Here is a 21,051-nt window from a genome sequence, read left to right on the forward strand (position 1 = left end):
GCAAATACGCGAATTTTGTTATGGAAAATTCGTAATTTCGTGATTTCTTCTAAAATTTCTAAAATTGATTAAAGAACTTAAACTTGGTATTAATTTTAAAATTTTCGTATTCATCATACTTCATTATAAATTGAACTTCACACTTGTGTATCGTTATTTTTGTTGACTTATATATTTTGAAATAAAGTATATTCGAACTAACACATACCAAATGTTCCACCAAGCAAAGAAAATAATTCACTTGGAATTGAATATTTAAAAATGAATTTATTATTATTTAAACAGAAAAAAGATCAAGCTCATAATGGCGCTTAACTGGGGTATATGCAGCACAGGGAAGATTTGTAACGACTTCTGTTCTTGTCTGAAGTCTATGTCTGCACAAGATCATCAGGTGAGAATAAACTAATCAATTTAGAATGCATCGGGTATTTTATTGCTTGGTTTAAACAATTTTGAATTTTTGAAATACTAAGGATTTTCTACCTCAGGAATAGATAACCCTAGCTGTATTTGGCAAACTTTTAGGAACTTTGGTCCTGAATGCTCTTCCATTTGGTACTTTAATTGGCTATTTTTACTTTTTTGGATTCGAGCGTCAGTGAGTCGTTATCATTTTCTTTGTTTTCCATTTCTAAACACCAAAAATTACAACGTTTTAGAACAAAATCATGAAAAAAAAACTTATAAAGAAAATCCGATATTTTATCTAAATCGGGGAAATGTAATGATATTGTATTGTTGTAATCCCGTACTTTCGCTGACATATGCAATGACTTCAAATGACCGGCATCTCTCATACAATTAATCAGTGTTAGTTCGAAGGTGAAATTTAAACCGTAATGGACGATACAAAATACGTCGAATAGGAAAGACAATATTTAAACCAGCTTCATTTATCATGCGTCGGATAATGTTTTATCATTTATCTTTCATTTTTCAGATTGTTGCGGTTGTTTCTAGGTCTATGGATAGCGCAAAGAAGTTTGCTTCTAAATTCGAAATTCCAAAGACGTATGATTCCTACGAAAAATTTGCAAACGATCCAGAAATAGGTACCAGTTATGTCATATTTTTTTTAGCAGAATTAGAATACTTCTAAAAGAAATGTTTGTCTTCAGCAAACACTGATTTTCCATGAATAATTTGCCTTTTCAGAATCTAAAAAACTATTGGTAATCTCATTGTTTGTGTATCTAAATGAAAATAATGTTACGTCATTGGTTGCATCTCAATTGTTTATCACGTTGTAAACCAATCATAATGTTTTGATGTACGCTTTTGGAAATATTAACCAGGATGTATTAGATTTTGAATCGGAGAATTAAGGGTCTTGGTGGGGTTGATGAGGTTGTCTTCATCTCTATATTTTCTTTAAGCGGTTATCTTAATGTCTCTGATTCTAATTTCTTTATGAAATGTTTCTATCTTCGATATTGTTTTTTCATGTTCTCTCATTCTCTATTCGTAACCCTCACCAAAACCTTCATTACATATTTGCCATAAAGAAATAAAGGCAACAGTAGTATCCCGCTGTTCGAAACTCATTAATCGATTGAAGAAAAAATTCCGGGTTACAAACTAAAACTGAGGGAAACGCATCAAATATACAATTCAATACTTATAGAACACAATCATGTTAACAAAGTGATTTTAGTAATTCAACACTTCAAATGAATGAACGAAACTAAACAATTTATATTCCGTGCTTCTCTGTTAAACCAAATATCTTTTTTTTTTTAACTGATAATGTTCGATCTGACTTCATTATCATCTATCTTTAGATGTCGTTTACATCGGTTCAGTATGCACAGAACATATCAGACTGTATGTAATAATGTTGAAAGGCGGGAAACATGTATTATGTGAAAAACCATGTTCAATATCAGCAGATGAGGTAAAAATGGTGAACAAACTTGCAAAGGAGAAGAATTTGTTCTTTATGGAGGTATATATTACTATCACATTAGAGATTTGCTGGAAAGGATACATGTTTTAATGTAGTAAATGTACGGGCGTAAGTGTGTATTTAACGACCTTGACAGAATACGTAGCCCTCGCATGCTCAGCGTGTTACCATGTTGTGTTTGGAAAACTTAAACATATAGTTGTTGTCGTAAAGTTGGTTAGAAAGTAGTCGGCCCTTTTGTTGTTATAATGTCTTAACTACACACATCAAGTTACTATTTTTCTAACTCAGAACCATCTATCGCTTTAAGAGGGTGGCCATTGAAAAAACAGGCAGTCGGTGGCACATGACATATTTTGTTTTCAAAATTTTTTCATCTATTTCATATGACAAATTTATTCCTTCTCAAAGAAAATTTAGTTTTTTTTATTAACTGAACAAATATAGAGGAAAAAAATACATAGAAAAAAGTAAAATCACAAAAATACTGAACTCAGAGGAAAATCAATTAGGAAAGTCCATAATCACATGGCAAAATCAAAAAATAAAAAGCACTGAAATTCATTGAAAGGGGAGATAACTCTTCATGTTGTACACACTTTTGTTGCGTTGTTATTGAACTTTAAAATTTTCTGAGCCATCCACTGTTGATTCAAAAGTATCTTTGACATATATATCCTTTGTATGATATAAACATTGCATTGGACCCAAAAATTCAGTGGGAAAAATATGTTGTGCCACCCATATCATAGGATTTGCCTGCTATTTAAATGGACAGCCTTTTAATTAGATACAGGAAGATGTGGTATGAGTACCCATGAGACAACTCTCCATCCAAGTAACAATTTATAAAAGTAAACCATTATAGGTCAATGTACGGCTTTCAACACGGAGCCTTGGCTCACACAGAATAGCAAGCTATAAAGGGTCCTGCGACTTAGTACTGTAAAACCATTGAAACAAAGGGAAAACCAACGGTCTAATCTTTATAAAACAGAGAAACTAGAAACAATTAAAAACCATATAAACAGACGACAAACACTGAACATCAGATTACTGACTTACGTTAGGTACAAACAATTGCAGCGGGATTAAATGTTTTATTTATACCAAACCTTCTCTATTTTCTGAAACAATAGCTAAACATCACAACAAAGGAAGACACACTATAAAATATCAATTGAAAGGCTCAAAGTAAATAAAAAAAAGTAGTAACTTAAATTACAAAATGTATCACACGATGAACGAATAAATTTGATCTGTGATTCAATGCAAACACATACTAATTAATGAAAATAACGGATGAATTATTAAGGTGAAAAGTAAATAAATAGGTTTAAACTAAGGTAAAAGTATGAAACCGCTGTAAAATGTTAAATAACTTTTAAGAAAAACATCAATTTTGAAAAAAAAATCGAGTTCTCGTTTTAAGATTAACGGATTCGTTTTTATTGTTTAGGGTCTCTGGGTTCGGTGTTTTCCCACTTACAAGAAAATAAGAGAAGAATTAAAATCCGGTATAATTGGTGATCCACAAATGGTGTCAGTTCGATTTTGTACTTCTGTTAATTTTGCTGATTTAGCTGCCAATGAGAAATACCCGATCGAATCTGGAGGTTTTTTGCTTGAAGCTGGTATTTATACTGTGCAGTTTGCTCTTATGGTTTACGGAGAATTGCCCGTATCAATAACAGCGGTCGGAGAAGTTATCGAAAATGGTAAGATATATCAGTAAAGCCTCAATAAAACTGAAAGTAATTTTTTGAAAATAATATGTATTGTTGAAAATTTATAAATCCATGTATAAACAAAAATAATGGATTCAAGCAATACAATTTGAAGTGCTGAAATCCGTTCTTTTTTGTAAATATTTTATACGCTACTATTAAATCTAAACTACAAAAAAATAAAAGTAGTTCCTCAACCAATTGCGATGTAGACTATGATGATTTTTTATATTAAGAAATGAATGTCTTCACCAAACACTGATATTCCCAGAATTGTAACTGTTCTTTATAAGGTGGCAGAGGCAAAAAACAGGATAACATGCATACCAAACTCTAAAGAAAATTGAAAACAGAAAGTCCGTACCTAAATGGTAAACATAAATGCCTAGAAACTTCAAACGACGGTATAGGCATTTTTTTTATGTAGAAAATGGTGGATTAATGCTGGTTTTATAGCTAGCGAAATCTCTCACTTATATGATAGTTGCATAAAATTTCATTATGTTAAAACGATGTGTCTTTTTGTGTGGATTATTACTTCATTTTTTTGAATTTTCTATATTCTATATTATTCTCTTTCCGTATTCTTCGTTCTGTAAGGCTAACCATTGCGATGATTAGCTCTAATATAAACCCTACAATGTAATTCTTATAAAATACAACTATAGTTACAAAATCATTTAATTCATTATCAATTAGGGTCTTTATGCGTTATTGTTAATATTCTAGTATTCAAACGTCTTGGTTTCTATTACTTGATCGAAAAAAGATCTAATCCAAATTTACAGCAGCTAATAACACAAGTACAGGTCATTCTGACGAAATTATTCCCTTTTCATGTTGTTGTTATCCTTATCTTTACATCTCGCTCAAACTAATAAGCGAATATAAGGAAATACATTATTCATGCTGTTTCTAAATTTTATAAATTCAAATGTAGCATAACGTTTGCCTTTTCGCCATCGTATGTGACGTCATTTTTTTAATTGCGTCAACGCCTGGACTGATTCTGGTGTGTCTATGCTGTATTGAACTTGGCATCATGTATTCGGGTTTAGTTTTCTGTAATAAGTTAATACTTGAGTTTCATTATGAATATATCTTTCACATTCATTTGTTAAAATTTACTGTTTGCAATAGCATGAATCGTTCTATATAATAGGGTTCTTATCCCGGGCATAATACAATGCCGTATTTAGTAAAACCTTTTCAACTTTTGATCTTCAGTGCTGTACAACTTTGTACTTTTTTCACTTTCGATCTTGTATATCTGGGCGTTATGTATTCGGGTTTAGTTTTCTGTAATTAGTTTTTACTTCAGTTTCATTATGTATATCTCTTTCATATTCATTTGTTAAAATTAACTGTTTGCAATAGTGTGAATTGTTTTATATAATATGAATGTTCTTATCCTGGGCATACAAACAATGCCGTATTTGGCAAAACCTTTTCAACTTTTGATCTTCAGTGCTGTACTATTTTGTATTTTTTTCGTCACTGGTGAGTCTCGTGTGGACTAGACGCGTTTTTGGCGTATTGAATTTTAAACCTGATGCTTTTTGTTATCTATTGATCATGCTTTTCTTTGTCTAATATGTTCTGCTTTTTATTTGTATTGTAGTCCTGTAATTTTTTGTTTTCATTTTAATGTTATATTTAACTGTGCCATTAAAGTGCGAGGTTTGGCATGCCTTAAAACCAGGTTTAACCCACCACTTTTATTTCCCCTTTAAAAGTGTCCTGTACCAAGTCAGGAAGATGGCCATTGTTATAATATTGTTCGTTTCTGTGTGTGTGTTGCATTTTAACGTTGAGTCGTTTCTGTTTTCTCTTATTTTTGAGATAAGACGTGGCACGGTACTTGTCTATCCCATATTCATGTATTTTGTTTTGATGTTATATTTGTTATTCTCGTGGTGTATTGTCTGTTGCTTGGTCCGTTTCTGTGTGCTGTTGCGTTTCGGTGTTGTGTCGTTGTTCTCCTCTTATATTTAATGCGTTTCCCTCGGTTTTGGTTTGTTGCCCCGATTTTGTTTTTTGTCCATGGATTTATGAGTTTTGAACAGCGGTATACTACTGTTGCCTTTATTGACACAATACTAAACACATTCCACATTAAGTAGATATTTAAGTTATGATAGGTGACAATATATGGTGAAATGACGACGAAATGACGGTTCACTACCTAACGCCACTATTAAAAAGCAGACGACTACTATTTTCCCATCAACAATTGCGTTTTGAATGTATGGTAGCTCATATCTGTATACGAATTGTAGGGCGTTGAGTTTAATACTGTAATAATAAGTAGTACTAGAACACACACGTGATATCGCGGGTCCGTGACTGAATTAAAGAATATATATAACTATGCGCAAGGCTTATTTAAGTATTACATGTAGTATTGTCATCTGATAAAGTCATGCCGATTATTAGATACACAGTTTTCTCTGCTTTCAAATCTTTCTGTTTTAACCCGTCGAATCAATTATTGGTAATATTAGTTATTTGGAAAACAGAAGGTCATGGAATAGAGTATTTTTTAATCAACAGCATTGTCCTAGTATTAGTTATAAATAAATTTGAATTCTTTAATTCGTTGTTTTACGTCATGCCCATTAACAAATTGAAAACTGTACCTATACGCCTTATTTTAAGTCCAAATTTTAAGTATTCGTATTGTTATCTTGTAAAGTTTTACTGATTAAAATACTGCAATAGGTTACAATTTGACAATTTAGTAGTGTCAACCCCGTGATTATGACTCGTGTATATAGCATATTAATAATGAATACACCGTTTGGTGGTGTGCCTGTCAGATGCGGAATGTACAGATAAGGTAAAAGGTAACAGGTGAATATACTATTGGTATCGGTATCGGACTCGACCCGGAACTTCTTAATTATTGGCAATATTAATTACGTGGAAAACAAATGGGCCTGGAGTAGTGTAATTTTTAATCTACACCTTTGTACTATATTAGTTATATATAAAGTTGAATTCGTTGATTCGTCGTTTTTACGTGATGACGGCTGACAAATTGGACCTCGTAATTTTAGACTTATAGATGTTGTTCAGTCCTAAATTTATCAACAAGCAGCAAGGCCGTTTTCAGCGGGCGCAGCGCCCGCCCTTTCCCGAGTGCCACCCTGTACCCTTTTTACAGTTTCTAAGGCGCCCAGCCTTTTTAAGATCGATTGTATATTATTTTGTTCGTATTGATATGATCTGCTTATTACTAAATATCACCTGGCGGAAAGTTTATGACTTTGTTTACGACCCCAAGCTAGTCAACTGTTACAGCTGGTGTCATAATCTGTTGTCATAGGTAATCCGTTTGTAGGATGGGTCATTTATGTTCATCAACATTAATTCATTTAAATAGAATCAGTCAGTCGGCAATTACCTTTGAAGAAAATGTGCATAATTTTTTTATAATTTGCAATGTTTACCGTAGTTTCCTGGAGAAAAACGTTATGACAGAAATTTGAAAACAACTAACAACACGAACAACCCGTGAAAGACATCGTTTTACTTGTTCTCCGTGAAATAAATGTCAAATTCAAACGTATTTGTCATTGACTGCCATAATTTTTGATACGAAAATAACAAAATCGGCCGTCATTTTGTAGATCATATTTACATTTTTTTACGTTCTGTTTATAGTTCTCCAAAGAAGGAACACACCCGAATTAAGAAAGATAAGTCAATCTGATTTTTTCCTAGCATTGAGTAACATATTCTAAAATATGTCTACATACTTCTTGCTTGAGAATATATATGTTTAGGTATTTTGAGTTATGGGAAAAGTTAAAGAGGTTCTTAAATGCAGTGTTAGTAGGGTGCCTTGTTCATCTCTTTCTGTTTTCTATATTTTTAATACAAATTTTTACTGTTGCTATATCCTAACATTGTGCATTTACTAAGCACAGCTGTTTTGTGCTGTATTGCCATTTACCCCAACAGAGGTAGGTGAAAATTGTAAAGTGTGTCAGATCATAGAAACAGAATGAAGCAGAATACCTTTCAAAACATGCTGCATTTAACGCTTAACTGTCAACCAATAATTTAAAAACTGGTGTAACACTGCTTGACAAGTTTTTCAGCCTTAAAAGTAGAAAGACAGAGTTATATATTGGCTAATGATGTAGTTGTTGTAAAAACAGTGATTTCAAAGAATAAGCACAATGTTTGATTAATATCTTTATTAAAACATGCCCTTTTCATATAATCATATCACGCGTTAAATGCCCTTTTGCAGGATTGGCACCCTGCCCTTTTGAAATCCTAGCTGGAACACTGAAATATTATTTAAAGCTGCGATGCGAACTACGATTTAAACATTTTTTTATCCCTGCAGTAATATGATTAAAATTCAAGGAAACCGTAAAATTAGACATTTCAATCTAAGGTTGCAGTTGTAAATTCATGTCAGAATTTGCAGACGATAATCTCATCAAAGATTAAAACAAATGGTAAGAAAGTTTTTAAAATTAACTAACAATGCTATTAAGTTTGTATTTGTCATTTAAGATGTAGTAGATTTGAATTTGAAGTGTGTTAAACTCTAAAGTTATACACAACAATGTGTCTCATAGTGCATACATATTGTTCGAAATGAAAATACAGCTGCTTCATTGGATGATTTCCCATCGGGCAGACCGCTTTCAGACAATTACATCTTTTGGTTCATCTTTTCTAAAATTTACAATATTTTTTTATTTTCTTAAATTGACCGTATGTAATAATCATTTGTGTTTTAGGGTATGATGTGGATGAATGTATAATCTTAACCTTCAGCAAAGGTCAGAATGCATGCCTCATGTGCAGCTCAAAATGTTGTCATGAAAGGAATACAACCATTATAAACGGAACTAAAGGAAGTATTGAGGTAATCGTTGTAAGCATCAATGATAAAAATATTCCGTTTAACTTAAAGGAAAATTATAACGAAAATAGTAAAATTTTAACAAAAACGATAAATACTCCGAGGAAAATTCTTAACGAAAAGTTTCTATCAAATAGCAAAGTAAAACCCACAAAATCAGCAGCAATAAGGAAAACTAAGGTTAAAAGAAAGTAAAATAGCAAAAATACTGAAGTCCGAGGAAATTTCATAAAGGAAAGTCCTTAATCAAATGCCAAAATCAAAAGCTCAAACACGTCAAACGAATGGATGACAACTGTCATATCCCTGACTTGGTACAGACATTTTCTTATGTAGAAAATGGTGGATTGCACCGGATTTCATAGCTAGATAAATCTCTCACTTGTATGACAGTCGCATCGAATTCCATTAGATTGATTACGATGCGTTCAAACAGATGATGCATGATTGGGGATGTCATGTCTTGATAACAAATATAAAATAAAGCACTTGATTAATATCTTATACTGATGAACTGGCTATGAGTTGAATAGTAAGTTTATTGTCCCAATGAGCAACTATTGTACTGAGTTGTATATATTAAGTAAATTGAAAGCAAACCAAATATTATTGTTATTTACACATTCATGAATCTACAATCTGTCGGTACCTGTATCTTGGCATTGAACAAGGTATTTTTTTCTCTGACTGGTTTTGACGCCTCTTCGCTAAACCTATTTCATGTTTGATTTGTACTGGTTAATAATTTTGTCTTAGATAAAATTGAGGAAGGAAATGGGGAATGTGTCAAAGTGACAACAACCCGACCATAGAGTAGACAATAGCCGAAGGCCACCAATGGGTCTTCAATGTAGCAAGAATTCCCACACCCGTAAGTGCATGTTTATTCATAAGTTGTTAGTGACTTTGAATAGCTTGCGAGTACTCTCAGATCTGTACTTATTTGTAAATTTTCTCGTTTGAATTGTTTTACATTTGTCATTTCGGGGCCTTGTATAATTCAATATTTGTTCATTTCTGTGTCATTTTGTCTTTTGGAGAGTTGTCTCGTTTAAACTCATACCACATCTCCTTTTTTATATTGAAAAACAGCATTCTAGTATTTAATTCAGGAAAAAACTATATGAAGAATTTGAATAATATTCTTAAGATTCTTCTTAAGTTTTGTTGTTCTATTGATATTGTTTAGATTCCTATTTTTTAAATATATAATATTTAAGAGAATTTTAGCATAAGATTTACATCATTTATAAATTGGAGTTTCCATATCTTGGACGCAAATTACAAACTATATAATTTAAAAAGATAAGATAATGTTCAAAAGAAATCTCCCTATGTTATAGGTTGCAAGCCCTTTCTACTGTCCAGAAGAAGTAACTCTACCTTCTGGGATATTTAGAAACGAATTACCTCCTGGATTTTGTCCATTCATTTGGATAAATGCGAGTGGATTACGATATGAAGCCGACGAGGTTCGTCGCTGTATCAAAAATGGTGGGTAAAAACATTATCTATTGTTTTCTCTTTTCTGTATGAAAAATAAAATTACAATGATACCGAATGATAGTTTTAACAAATAACAATGAAAACAAACGAATAACAACTGTCATATTCTTGGCTTTGTACAGGGAATTTCTTATGTAGAAAAAGGTGGAGTAGGCCTGGTTCTATTGATATTCATAAAAGGACTCATGGTACTGAAATGAGAAAATGATTTTATTTTCTTAACAAAGGGCAAATGATACTGGCGTTGAAATAGAAACATAGGCAGTGATAAAACGAACAAATCCAACTCAAAAAGGTGAAATAGAAAAATATCGAATACAACACTTAAAGGTTAAGTTACACGAACAAAATGTCAGATATAAAATCACGGATGAATTCAATCTGACGATGTATCTAACAATGTAAACCTAAATGCTCTTTTGATTGGTAATGTATTCGAAAATTATACAACGTATTGACTGCTTTTATTATTCGTGTGTGTTGTGATCTTTACAGGTTTGTTGGAATGCCCTGATTTCACACATAAGGAATCAGAAATTGTTCATACCATAATAGATGAAGCAAGCAAAACAGATTGGTCGACATATACCTCATACACCAATAAACGTTGAAATATAAAGACATAAATGTTATAACTTAGTAATAAACATAAATATCGAAATGAAATGATTTAGCTAAATCCAGGACCTGTACGTAATATCAATACATGTTGAATAAGAGAAAATGTAGTATACCGCATTTCAAAAGTCAGAAATCAATAGACAGAAAAATAAATTGGGGTATCAAAATTAAGAGGAGAACAACACGTCACAACAGAAACATTAAAATGCAATACACACATAAACGAACTATAAGATAACAATAGCCATACCCCTGTTTTGGTACAGGACATTTTAAGAAAAAAAAGGTAAGATAAACCTGGCTTTGTATGGCATGCTAAACCTTCCGCTTTAAAGGCGCCGCTAATGTTAAATATGTCACTAAAATGACATTGTATGCCACGACTTCAATACAAGTGAATGGAAGAACATACAGTACAGAGAAACATCACGAATATACAATACAATAGAATATTACGAAAAAGGTCAACATAAATGACAAGAAAAAAAGTTATATATCTAAAAGCCGATATACTTTGTGACCTCATCTAATAAATTTCATGGTTTTGTTAAAGTTTTTAGAAATTTCATGTCTATGCTTATTTGTTTGAAAAAAATACTTGAAGATGTACACCGATAAAAAAATAAATGAAATAAGACTTACAGGATATATTGACTAAAAGGAGTACATCGACCCCGGACTTCGTCCCCAATCAACATGCTTCTTGCAGGTCACAAATCCCTGTATCGACTTCATTTAATGGCTTTAATTTTAATTTCGCTCGTTTTTGGTTTGTTACCCCGATTTTGTTTTTTGTCCATGGATTTATGAGTTTTGAACAGCGGTATACTACTGTTGCCTTTATTTAATTGTATAGTACAATGTCAGGAATGTACGTCGATCAAAATCAGTTTATTTTAAATGGTTTTGTTATAGGAACATTGGTTGGAAACTGTTAACAGTTATTACGTTTTCATAAATTGACATTTTGAATGCATATGTATGGGGTTCGTGTTATTTATTCTTGGGTTTTCTATGTTGTGTCATGTGTACTATTGTTTGTCTGTTTGTCTTTTTCATTTTTAGCCATGGCGTTGTCAGTTTGTTTTATATTTATGAGTAAGGTCTTTCGTCCCTCTCTTTTCTATATCTTAACACAGATAAGTATAAAAACCATGACAATACACATTTTGCCTTTGACGTTTATCCAATTGTTAATGGTATCAGTTTTATAATTTGATATAATTTGATACACTAGAAGAACGTTTCGTCTACATAAGACCCATCTGTGATGCTGAGATAGCAAAGTGACAAAGCCAAACAAGTATTAAGTTGAAGTATAATACTTAACTCCAAAACGTAGATCTGAACGACAACTAAAAATCATATGAGACTAGAAGCATAGACATAGAAGCATACGAAAGTATGTAAATATTATACATAATGTATATACAGCTATTTACAATATCAAAAGTCACAGATAGGAATGTACTACTTTTTGATATCCCCTCTCCTTATTATGCTGATGTATGAAGTCAGCTGCCACACTTGTTTTCTACAAAGATGCTGACACAACTATATTTTACAAGACGATTTACTCATTGTTTAAGGAACGAAAACAAATTAAACAAAAATATTGCATATAAGACGACACGTGTTCTCTGTCTTGTACAAAGTTCTGTACCAGTTTATAGATAATCATGTCGTGGGCATTCATAACTTGACGTAGAAAAAGTGACTATTGTCAATAAATGATAATAAAAATAGAATTTTTAAGATGAAAAAAAAAATACGGAATTTGATAGCAGTTCTCCGATTGATAAAACCAGGTTCAATTCACTTTTTTTTAAACATCCTGTTCCAAGTCTTATTCGTTGGATATTAATTTTCGTTTTTTTCGTATAATTACTTTAATTACGAATAAAAATGTCTAATCAAATAGTGCAACTGTTATCTAAATCAAGACATATTTCGAATGACCGAATGTTGGTTTGATTACATGGATTCGGGCATTGCTGATTTAAACTAAAATATTAAATCTAAAAAAAAAATAAAAAAATATATTATTACCTTAATCTTAAACCTGACAGTAGATGTTACCCTGTTTTAAAATCATTAAAGAAATCTGAATTGTTTCACAATGTACCTTTAAATGCTAACAGAAAAATATGGCTAAGTTCGATGAGAGCCAGATTTCCATTGTTGATATGTCTGATTATTTACTGAAGTGTTTGAAAAAAAAATCGAAAATAATTATGCTAGTTTTAAAATTTCGATAGAGTTTTTGGTGGGGTTCGTGTTGTTTATTCTTCAGATTTCTATCATGTGTCGTGTGTACAACTGTTTGTCTGTTTGTCTTTTTGTCTTTTTCATTTTTAGCCATGGCGTTGTCAGTTTATTTTCGATTTATGAGTTTGACTGTCCCTTTGATGTCTTTCGTCCCTCTTTTGAATTCTACAATGCAAAGGTTTTTTTTTTACCTTTTTACGTAGCCGTTTTCGTTATATCAAGTGATATGAGTTTTGCCCAAATAACGTCTTCGATGATCATTTATCATTGATATGGTCATATTTATAAATTAACATGTTATAAAACTTTCGAATTGTTCAAATACTAAGACTTTTCTACTTCAGGAATATATTACCTTAGCTGTATTTGGCAAAACTTTTACTTCTTAATTTATTTGACTTTTTTTAATGTTTTGTGTTCGCGTGTCACTGGTGAGTCATTTTACGTCTGGCGTAAATACAAAATTTAAATCCTGGTTTCTATGATGATTTTATTTATCTGTTTATCTCAGTTTAATGAGTGTCATCAGTTCTGATTTCACGTATGCAACAATGAATAATATCACTTTGCAATATCATTAAATCGAGACAACTTGTAAGCATAGCTTATATACCATAGCAACTATTTTATTAAATATTTATTGAATGTTGTCATGATAGAAAGACGAAGAATTTAGTAAAAATATATTTTGCACTGTCCCTTAAAATCAACCAATAAAAAAAATACTTCGCCCGATTGTTTTACTTTAGATGAATAAATTTGACGAATGTAAGCTCACACAAACATATTGCTTTTTCTGAATCAAAAAAAATACGTTCACAGTAGAAGTTGTGTTTCCCGCGGTTTTGGGACATTTCTTTAGCATATCACGGATAGCTGTTGTATTTTACACAAACATGAAGTTTAATAAAGACGTTCTTCGTAAATGCTGTGATCAAATTGAAAGCAATGAAGACTTATGAAAAACATACTTGAAATATAATAAGTAATACCTGAATAGAAAAGAATCGTATTTTTTTAAATTGTAGCCAATGCTTCTTTGATAATTGAAGACATATATTATATTTGTTCCATAGTAAACTGTAAAAAAAACTGTCTGGAATTTCTTTTCAAAAGTTAACACGGACAAAATCAATATTATATGTTCGAACTTAGAGAAAATTAAAATGGCTAACATGTTACAACTCGACATTAGAAATACGAATGAGGTTTATAAACCATTGACCATTTAAGTCGGAAGGGATAATGCAAATGATGTATGCTTTGGTGTTCAAAACTTTGTTTGTTTTAATTCCGTTTTTAAAAAATCAACCCTTTTTGGCCCCAAAATATGTCAGTTTTACAAAATTGTTAAAATGTAAACGTTTAGTTATTTATTGGACACTAGAATGCTTCTGCTACACAAATGTGGGCTGTTTTTGACAATACACTGCACATATATTGGGTACAAGCACCATAAAGTCATGTTAAATTACTGAAATCTTCACAATTCTAGCATTTTAGTTAAATTTAAGACAGTTTCCGTGTAAAACGAATGTGGCCGCAATCGTGTCCATCCTTCATATTGAAATGTAAGTTGTATTTGATGATAATACATAACAGGTATAAAGTTTGAGGATGAACACAGATGTGGCCACTTTCTTTTTTGACAAATACCATCTGAAAAATGACATTATTCGGCATATTTGGTGGATGTTTTTGTATTTGAATCGTTTTTAATGACTAAATTAGTTAACATCTTTCACATAAACTATTTGTTAAATGAAATAGACACTTCAGTGTTCAAAAAGTGGTCAAAATCTTACGTCAGATGAACCTGAAATTTGAGGCCAAAACCGGTCATTAACGGACCTACTGCTTTATTTCGCTTTTACCTGACGAGTGTGTGATAATAAGTGATGGTATCTCTTATCTATTTGGATGACTTTGGTTGAAAAAGGTTTTAGTAATTATATTCATTGTGTTAAACAAAATATATTTATAAATATGATTTATACACTTATTTGCCGTTTTTTGTTTTAAGGTACACGTGAAATGGAGCTGATAATGCATGTTTGTAATACTACTAATTTCATGTCAATATATTTTAGATTTTAACAGTTATCTCATTCGATATCTTTGTTTAAAATGTACAATATGAAAGTTCATGTAGATAATGATAATCTATATGTGTTAAAATAAGAACGAAGTACATGTAGGATATGATAATATGTATTCAAGCGTTGTGCGAGCTATTGATGACAATTCGAAAACTGTTTCTGCAGCTTCTAGTGCTGTATGCAGCACGTCAGCAGACTCATTTTCCGTAGAACTTAAACATCGCATACTTATGACAACAATTACAACACTAAGAAACAATATAGGTATTGTCAGTGATGTCCTTGTGAACGAAATAGAGAACAAAGCAAATTATCTCTACAATGAAGCCTGTCCTGAACATGTTACTAATCGAGACAAGGATCGACTAAAACAGTGCGAAAAAGTTTTTCAACAGGCGTTTGTTTTATTTAAAGATGGCCTTGAAAATATGTCTATTTCATTAAATGAAATTCAAGAGATATGTAAAAAGACAAATGTACCAACAACAGATGATGAAACACAAAATAGAGGTAATATGGACTTACAATACAAATATAAGATGATTTCAATTAATTTATTTAAAAACCAGACCTGATATCTTATTGTAATTAAAAGATTCAAAGCGGTAACTGCAGATTTATAACGTTGCAATGTTTCGCACCTAGTAAAAGGACATTAATCTAAACAGTTAATGATACGTTTGTTACAGGTTGCACTTTGTAAATACAGCTGTTTCTGAAAACCCTCCTCTTTTGGGGAGAAATTGAATATTGATAGAAAATTAATTTTGTTTACATACTGGTTCCCAGTTATGCTCTCTGTGTTCCATATCGCAGAGACAGAACTTGGGAATGTTACCAGTAAATAAACACGTGCATATTGTTTACATTGCAATCTGTGGTAACCTTTCATTCGAGGTAGGGGTAGTTAAGAAAGTTAGAGGAAGTTCAGGGCAAATAAAAGTTGAAAATATGCCGCACAGCCCTATATGTTGATCTTTTGGTGCAAATGAACTTTCAATTCTAGGATAAGATTTTTTTCAAAACTTTATAGTAAAAGTGGTACAGTTTTAGCCGTAAAAGGAGTTCTTATGGGAAATTACATTGCCAATAATTACAGAAATGCAACCTATATAGGGTGAACAAGAGGAACACTCAGAATTTAACCAAATTTGCTTTATTTCACAGATTTTAAAGGAATTAACTCAAATATGAAGTTTTATAAATTTTAAATGAAGATTGATAGAATCCTGGGCCTTAGATATGATGACTCAGCATAAATTCACAGTTCACAGTATGCATAGTTTACTTAAAGTCCCGGATGCAAAATTAGTTCATAGTATTTGCATATTTGTAAGTTAAATTGTTAAGAAGTGCTTATATTTACTCTTCGCAGTCGTTGAAACTCATAGATCCTTCCTGAATATCATTTGTGGAGTATTTGTGTCCTTTCGATAACACAAAATTAAGCCGCAACACCTAAATCTGCTTTTTTTGTCACCACGGCATAATAATTACAAGCTAGAAAAACAAAAATATCTCAAGAAAACTTACAATAGTATGTTCTATCCTGAATATGTACTAAATAATCCAAATTGCTAGAAACAGCAGAATGATTTAGGAAATTTGAGGCCCCAGGGGCAAAAATCATAGAAAATTGCCCACCCCTGGGTCATAAAACAAATAATTTAACTTGTAAATGCTATGATTTTATGATTTTAAAGTTCTTGATAGAGAAAACAACAACTATGCTTGGAAGTTATGCAAAAATCAGATGTTAGCAGTCATCTCTGCAACATTGTAAGTGAATTTATATATCAGACTGGTATCTGCATACATACAACTATTGCAAATATGGCTTTGTTTAAACACTTCTAGTATTTATAGTAGCTAAATTGTGTCAGATATAAGATTACAGATGATACTGTTGTGACAAGAATTTTAAATTGACCATTTGAGGCAATAAATGTGTTCTTTAATTGACAAATAGACATACAGTTAGATGTGGCCTGGGGACAGAGGCTGAATTGGATACTTTGTATACTCTTGAATGTTGTAAAGATTGACTGCTAAACATTACATTTATTATATTCTGATATGTTATCAAAACAGTTTTTAATAGGTTCTAGGCATTTTTTTTTATCATAAAATATGCCAATAGGGTAAGCTGGCAATTATTAAAGTCTTTTTTCAAATTCTTTAAAAAATTGAAACAGGGCAGGGGTTATAAAATGTATAGTAAAGAAAAACTTAGAGTATACACAGTCATTTCTTTAAGACTATAATTCTGATAAATGAGTATTAATGTGAGAAAAACGGATTTCAGAGCGTTTTCTATTTGAAAGAAAGTCTGTATAGGTTGCACTTTGTAAATACAGCTGTTTCTGAAAACCCTCCTCTTTTGGGGAGAAATTGAATATTCATTGAAAATTAATTTTGTTCCCAGTTATGCTCTCTTAACTCCATATCGCAGAGACAGACCTTTACGTGTAAATAAACACATGCATATTCTTTACATTGAAATCTGTGGTAACCTTTCATTCGAGGTAGGGGTAGTTAAGAAAATTAGTGTAAGTTTAAACTCTGAGAAGTTCAGGGCATATAAACGTTGAAAACATGCCGCACAGCTATATATTTTGACCTTTGAAAAAAAAATTGTGGTGCAAATAAACTTTCAATTCTAGGAGAAGATTTTTTTCAAAACTTCATAGTAAAATTTAAAGTGGTACAGTTTAAGCCGTAAAAAGAGTTCCTATGGGAAATTGCATTGCCAATATTTACAGAAATGCAACCTACAACTTTTTGTATACCTATAAAAGGTTGTTTAAAAACTATATTCCAAATCCCCAAAATATCTTAATTTTCCATATCATAACGATTAAGTTAATGTCGATATAGTTTATTCAGTTTATATACACACATTATTTACTTACAATAGCGACGTACGTATTTTCATTAAATGAATGGTTTAAAGGGGAACAAGCTGCGAGGATAACTACACTACAGTCCATGTTTTAACAAGTGACATACTGATGGCATTAACTATCTTCCCACTCTTGTATAATTAACTTTGTTATTTATTGTTTATTTGTTCATGTTTTGAATATGCACGAACTTGATGCATTTCACCGAAAATGTTTACTTAAATAAACCAATCATTATATCAACTACTTTCAATGTTTATATGTGCTCTTAAAATTAAACGGGATTTGCTTACTCTTATTTAAAGGAATACCATAGACTTATCCGATACCGCAGTTATATTTTAGATATTTATGTTGCAGATTTAAAGTTTAAAGACATCCCAGAAGCAGAGGTTTGTACATATGAAGATCTATCTTGTTGGGATAAATTTCAGACGAATCATATATAAAAATGATTTAATTCTCCTTTCGAATAGCATAACTTACAAAGATAATGATAAAACTTGCCTTCACTGGGGCCATCATGAAATAATTGAAATATAACAATTAAAGCATAGCACAATACGCGAGAATACCATAAGAACACCTCAGATGCGAATAATGTCGTAAATATACTATTTCTGAAATAGGTAAAAAAAAATATGAATTTAATTCGTTTTTCCATCATTCAAATTACGTAAACAATATAAATTTTATAGCTTAACGTCTATCACCATAATTGCAGAGCTTGGTGTCGAAAGCATATTTTGACCTGTAATGGTTAACTTTGAGTTCTGTTATGTCTGTTTTTGTTGTTCCCACATTGTTGTCAATATAATTGAACTTTATGTGAGCTATTTAGCTAGCTATGGAACCAGGTTTAATCCACCATTTTTGCATAAGAATATGAATGTCCCAAGTTAAGAATAAAACAACATTTTATGTGTTTGAGCTTTTGATTATACCATTTTTTCTAGGATCTTTCTGTCTAGGATTTGTCTCGAAGTTCGGTATTACTGGTTTTTATTTTATTTTATTGTATGACAAGGAAGCAACATGTTTTTCTTAAATTACAATTATAAATGATGTTTATGAGGGTATCACCAGCCCAGTAGTCAACACTTCGGTGTTGACATAAATATAAAAAATGTGGTCATTTTAATGAATTTCCTGTTACAAAACTTTGAAATTTTCGAAAATCTAAGGATTTTCGAATACCAGGCATAGATTACCATAGCCGTATTTGGCACAACTTCATGGAATTTTGGATCCTTAATGCTCTTCAACTTTTTACTTGTTTGGCTTTATTAATATTTTGATATGAGCGTCACTGATGGGTATAATGTAGACGAAACGCGCGTCTGGTGTACTTAATTATAATCCTGGTACCTTTGATAACTATTATGTCCATATATTGTGTAGGAAAAAAATGGTTCTTATCATTTATCCTTCATTGGACGTTCCTACAAATACAAGTTGACAGGTGACATAAAGATATATGAGTATTGTTATCGTTATACAAAGTCGTTGTAACCTGGTATCTGTTTTCTGTTGTAAATGGCAGATTATATCAAAATTACTGTCTAATTTGGAGTTCTCATCGTGGTGTGCATTTTAGTAATGTTAGTTCCATCATGGAAAACAATCTAATAGTTAAAAATAAAATACAAATTGTATACGCGTGAATTTTAAATTACAGGATAAACAAATTATTGCTCATGCATTCTAATGCAAAATCGTTTGTAACGATCAATTTAATTAGGTAAAGTCATCTATTTTCGTTTCATCAATACACAATTAGTGCTTTGGAAGCGAACACACCAGCTCATACCACGACTGATTTTAAATATATAATTTAACGTTGTTTTATGTAAGTTTAATTAGAATAGAGAAATCAATATTGTATTACAGTTGTATGTCAGATTAAGCGATAATATGTGATTTTGAAGACATTATGTTTTGATAGGGAAATACGCTTTCTGATCCAATAGAACCAAATTCGAGCAGGAACCATGAATTCCTACCAACTTCTAAGACTAACTGCAGTTTAACAGTCAAAGACTCAAATCTACAGAAAGGTCCACAACAAAGTGCTAGAGCTACACAATCAGATCGGCTAATCTCCCGATACAATCTAGCCGAGTTTAACCTCTCACCTAAAGGTGCAAGATTTTTTGTTATGAAGACCCGGATAGAAGAGTCTTCATGATTCAATCAAACTTGGTTTATGGTGTAGCACAATACAAGGAAGCCAAAGAGTAGACGCTGCATTCAAAGAGAGAGATGGTAAAGGTCCCGTGTATATGTTTTTTAGTGTTAGTGGCAGCTTTCATTTTTGTGGAATGGCTGAAATGATGAGTCCTGTTGATTTTAACACATACATCAGTGGCTGGGAAAACTCTGGATTCAAGGGAAAGTTTGCCGTCAGGTGGATTTACATTAAAAATGTTCCAAATAGCGCTTTAAGGCATATACGCCTTGAAAATAATGAATATAAGCCAGTTACGAATTCCAGAGATACCAACGAGGTTCCATTGGAAAAAGGGAAGCAAGTATTAGAAATAATGCATTATTATCAAAATGCTGACAGTATCCTTGATAATTGTAAATAGAATGCTCAACGAAAATTAACAATAATTAATAATAATATCAACACTATGTCATTTAACTAATAAGAAACTAGATATAATAATTCGTTCCTTACAGGAAGTGTGAATTAATGACAAAGGACCGTCTTTAAGAAAAGAAAACATTTTATGACTTATTGTCATAAAACAGCTGATACGCAAAAACTTTTATTTGACCAATAAAACTTATAAATCTTCATGATGCTATAGGTAAAAACTTAAGGTACAATTATGGTTTTCATGTAACTGTAGGATACAATAAGAACAGACTGATTATGTATATTATAAAGTAAAAGTTAAGATTTTATCTCGTTGTAAAGAAAAAGTTGCTGATGTTGGTAACATCGATTTCCTTATTGAAAAACTAAGCAGGAAATTATTTCCTATTTTTATCATATAATGGACCAGATCTGGCTGGTCTTGAAGGACGGTAAGATCTACATCACAAACTCAACCGACCCGTTTGCATATTTGAGAAAATGTATGAATGCACCCCTAGACACAAGCAATAACTCGCCAACATT

At 31.6% G+C, this 21,051-nt stretch overlaps 1 protein-coding gene across 1 annotated transcript; it reads left to right on the plus strand.

The window, feature by feature from the left end:
• Positions 1 to 304: 304 nt before the first annotated feature.
• On the plus strand, positions 305 to 10,645 carry LOC134690250 (trans-1,2-dihydrobenzene-1,2-diol dehydrogenase-like). Its single transcript, XM_063550227.1, has 7 exons — positions 305 to 394; positions 944 to 1,055; positions 1,785 to 1,948; positions 3,369 to 3,627; positions 8,400 to 8,527; positions 9,868 to 10,018; positions 10,526 to 10,645. Exons 1-7 carry the CDS (start codon positions 305 to 307, stop codon positions 10,639 to 10,641), a joined length of 1,020 nt encoding a protein of 339 aa, XP_063406297.1. The 3' UTR covers positions 10,642 to 10,645.
• Positions 10,646 to 21,051: the final 10,406 nt, after the last annotated feature.

The sequence above is a fragment of the Mytilus trossulus genome, chromosome 11 (genome assembly GCF_036588685.1).
Source record: "Mytilus trossulus isolate FHL-02 chromosome 11, PNRI_Mtr1.1.1.hap1, whole genome shotgun sequence".
In the NCBI taxonomy this organism is placed as follows: Eukaryota; Metazoa; Mollusca; class Bivalvia; order Mytilida; family Mytilidae; genus Mytilus; species Mytilus trossulus.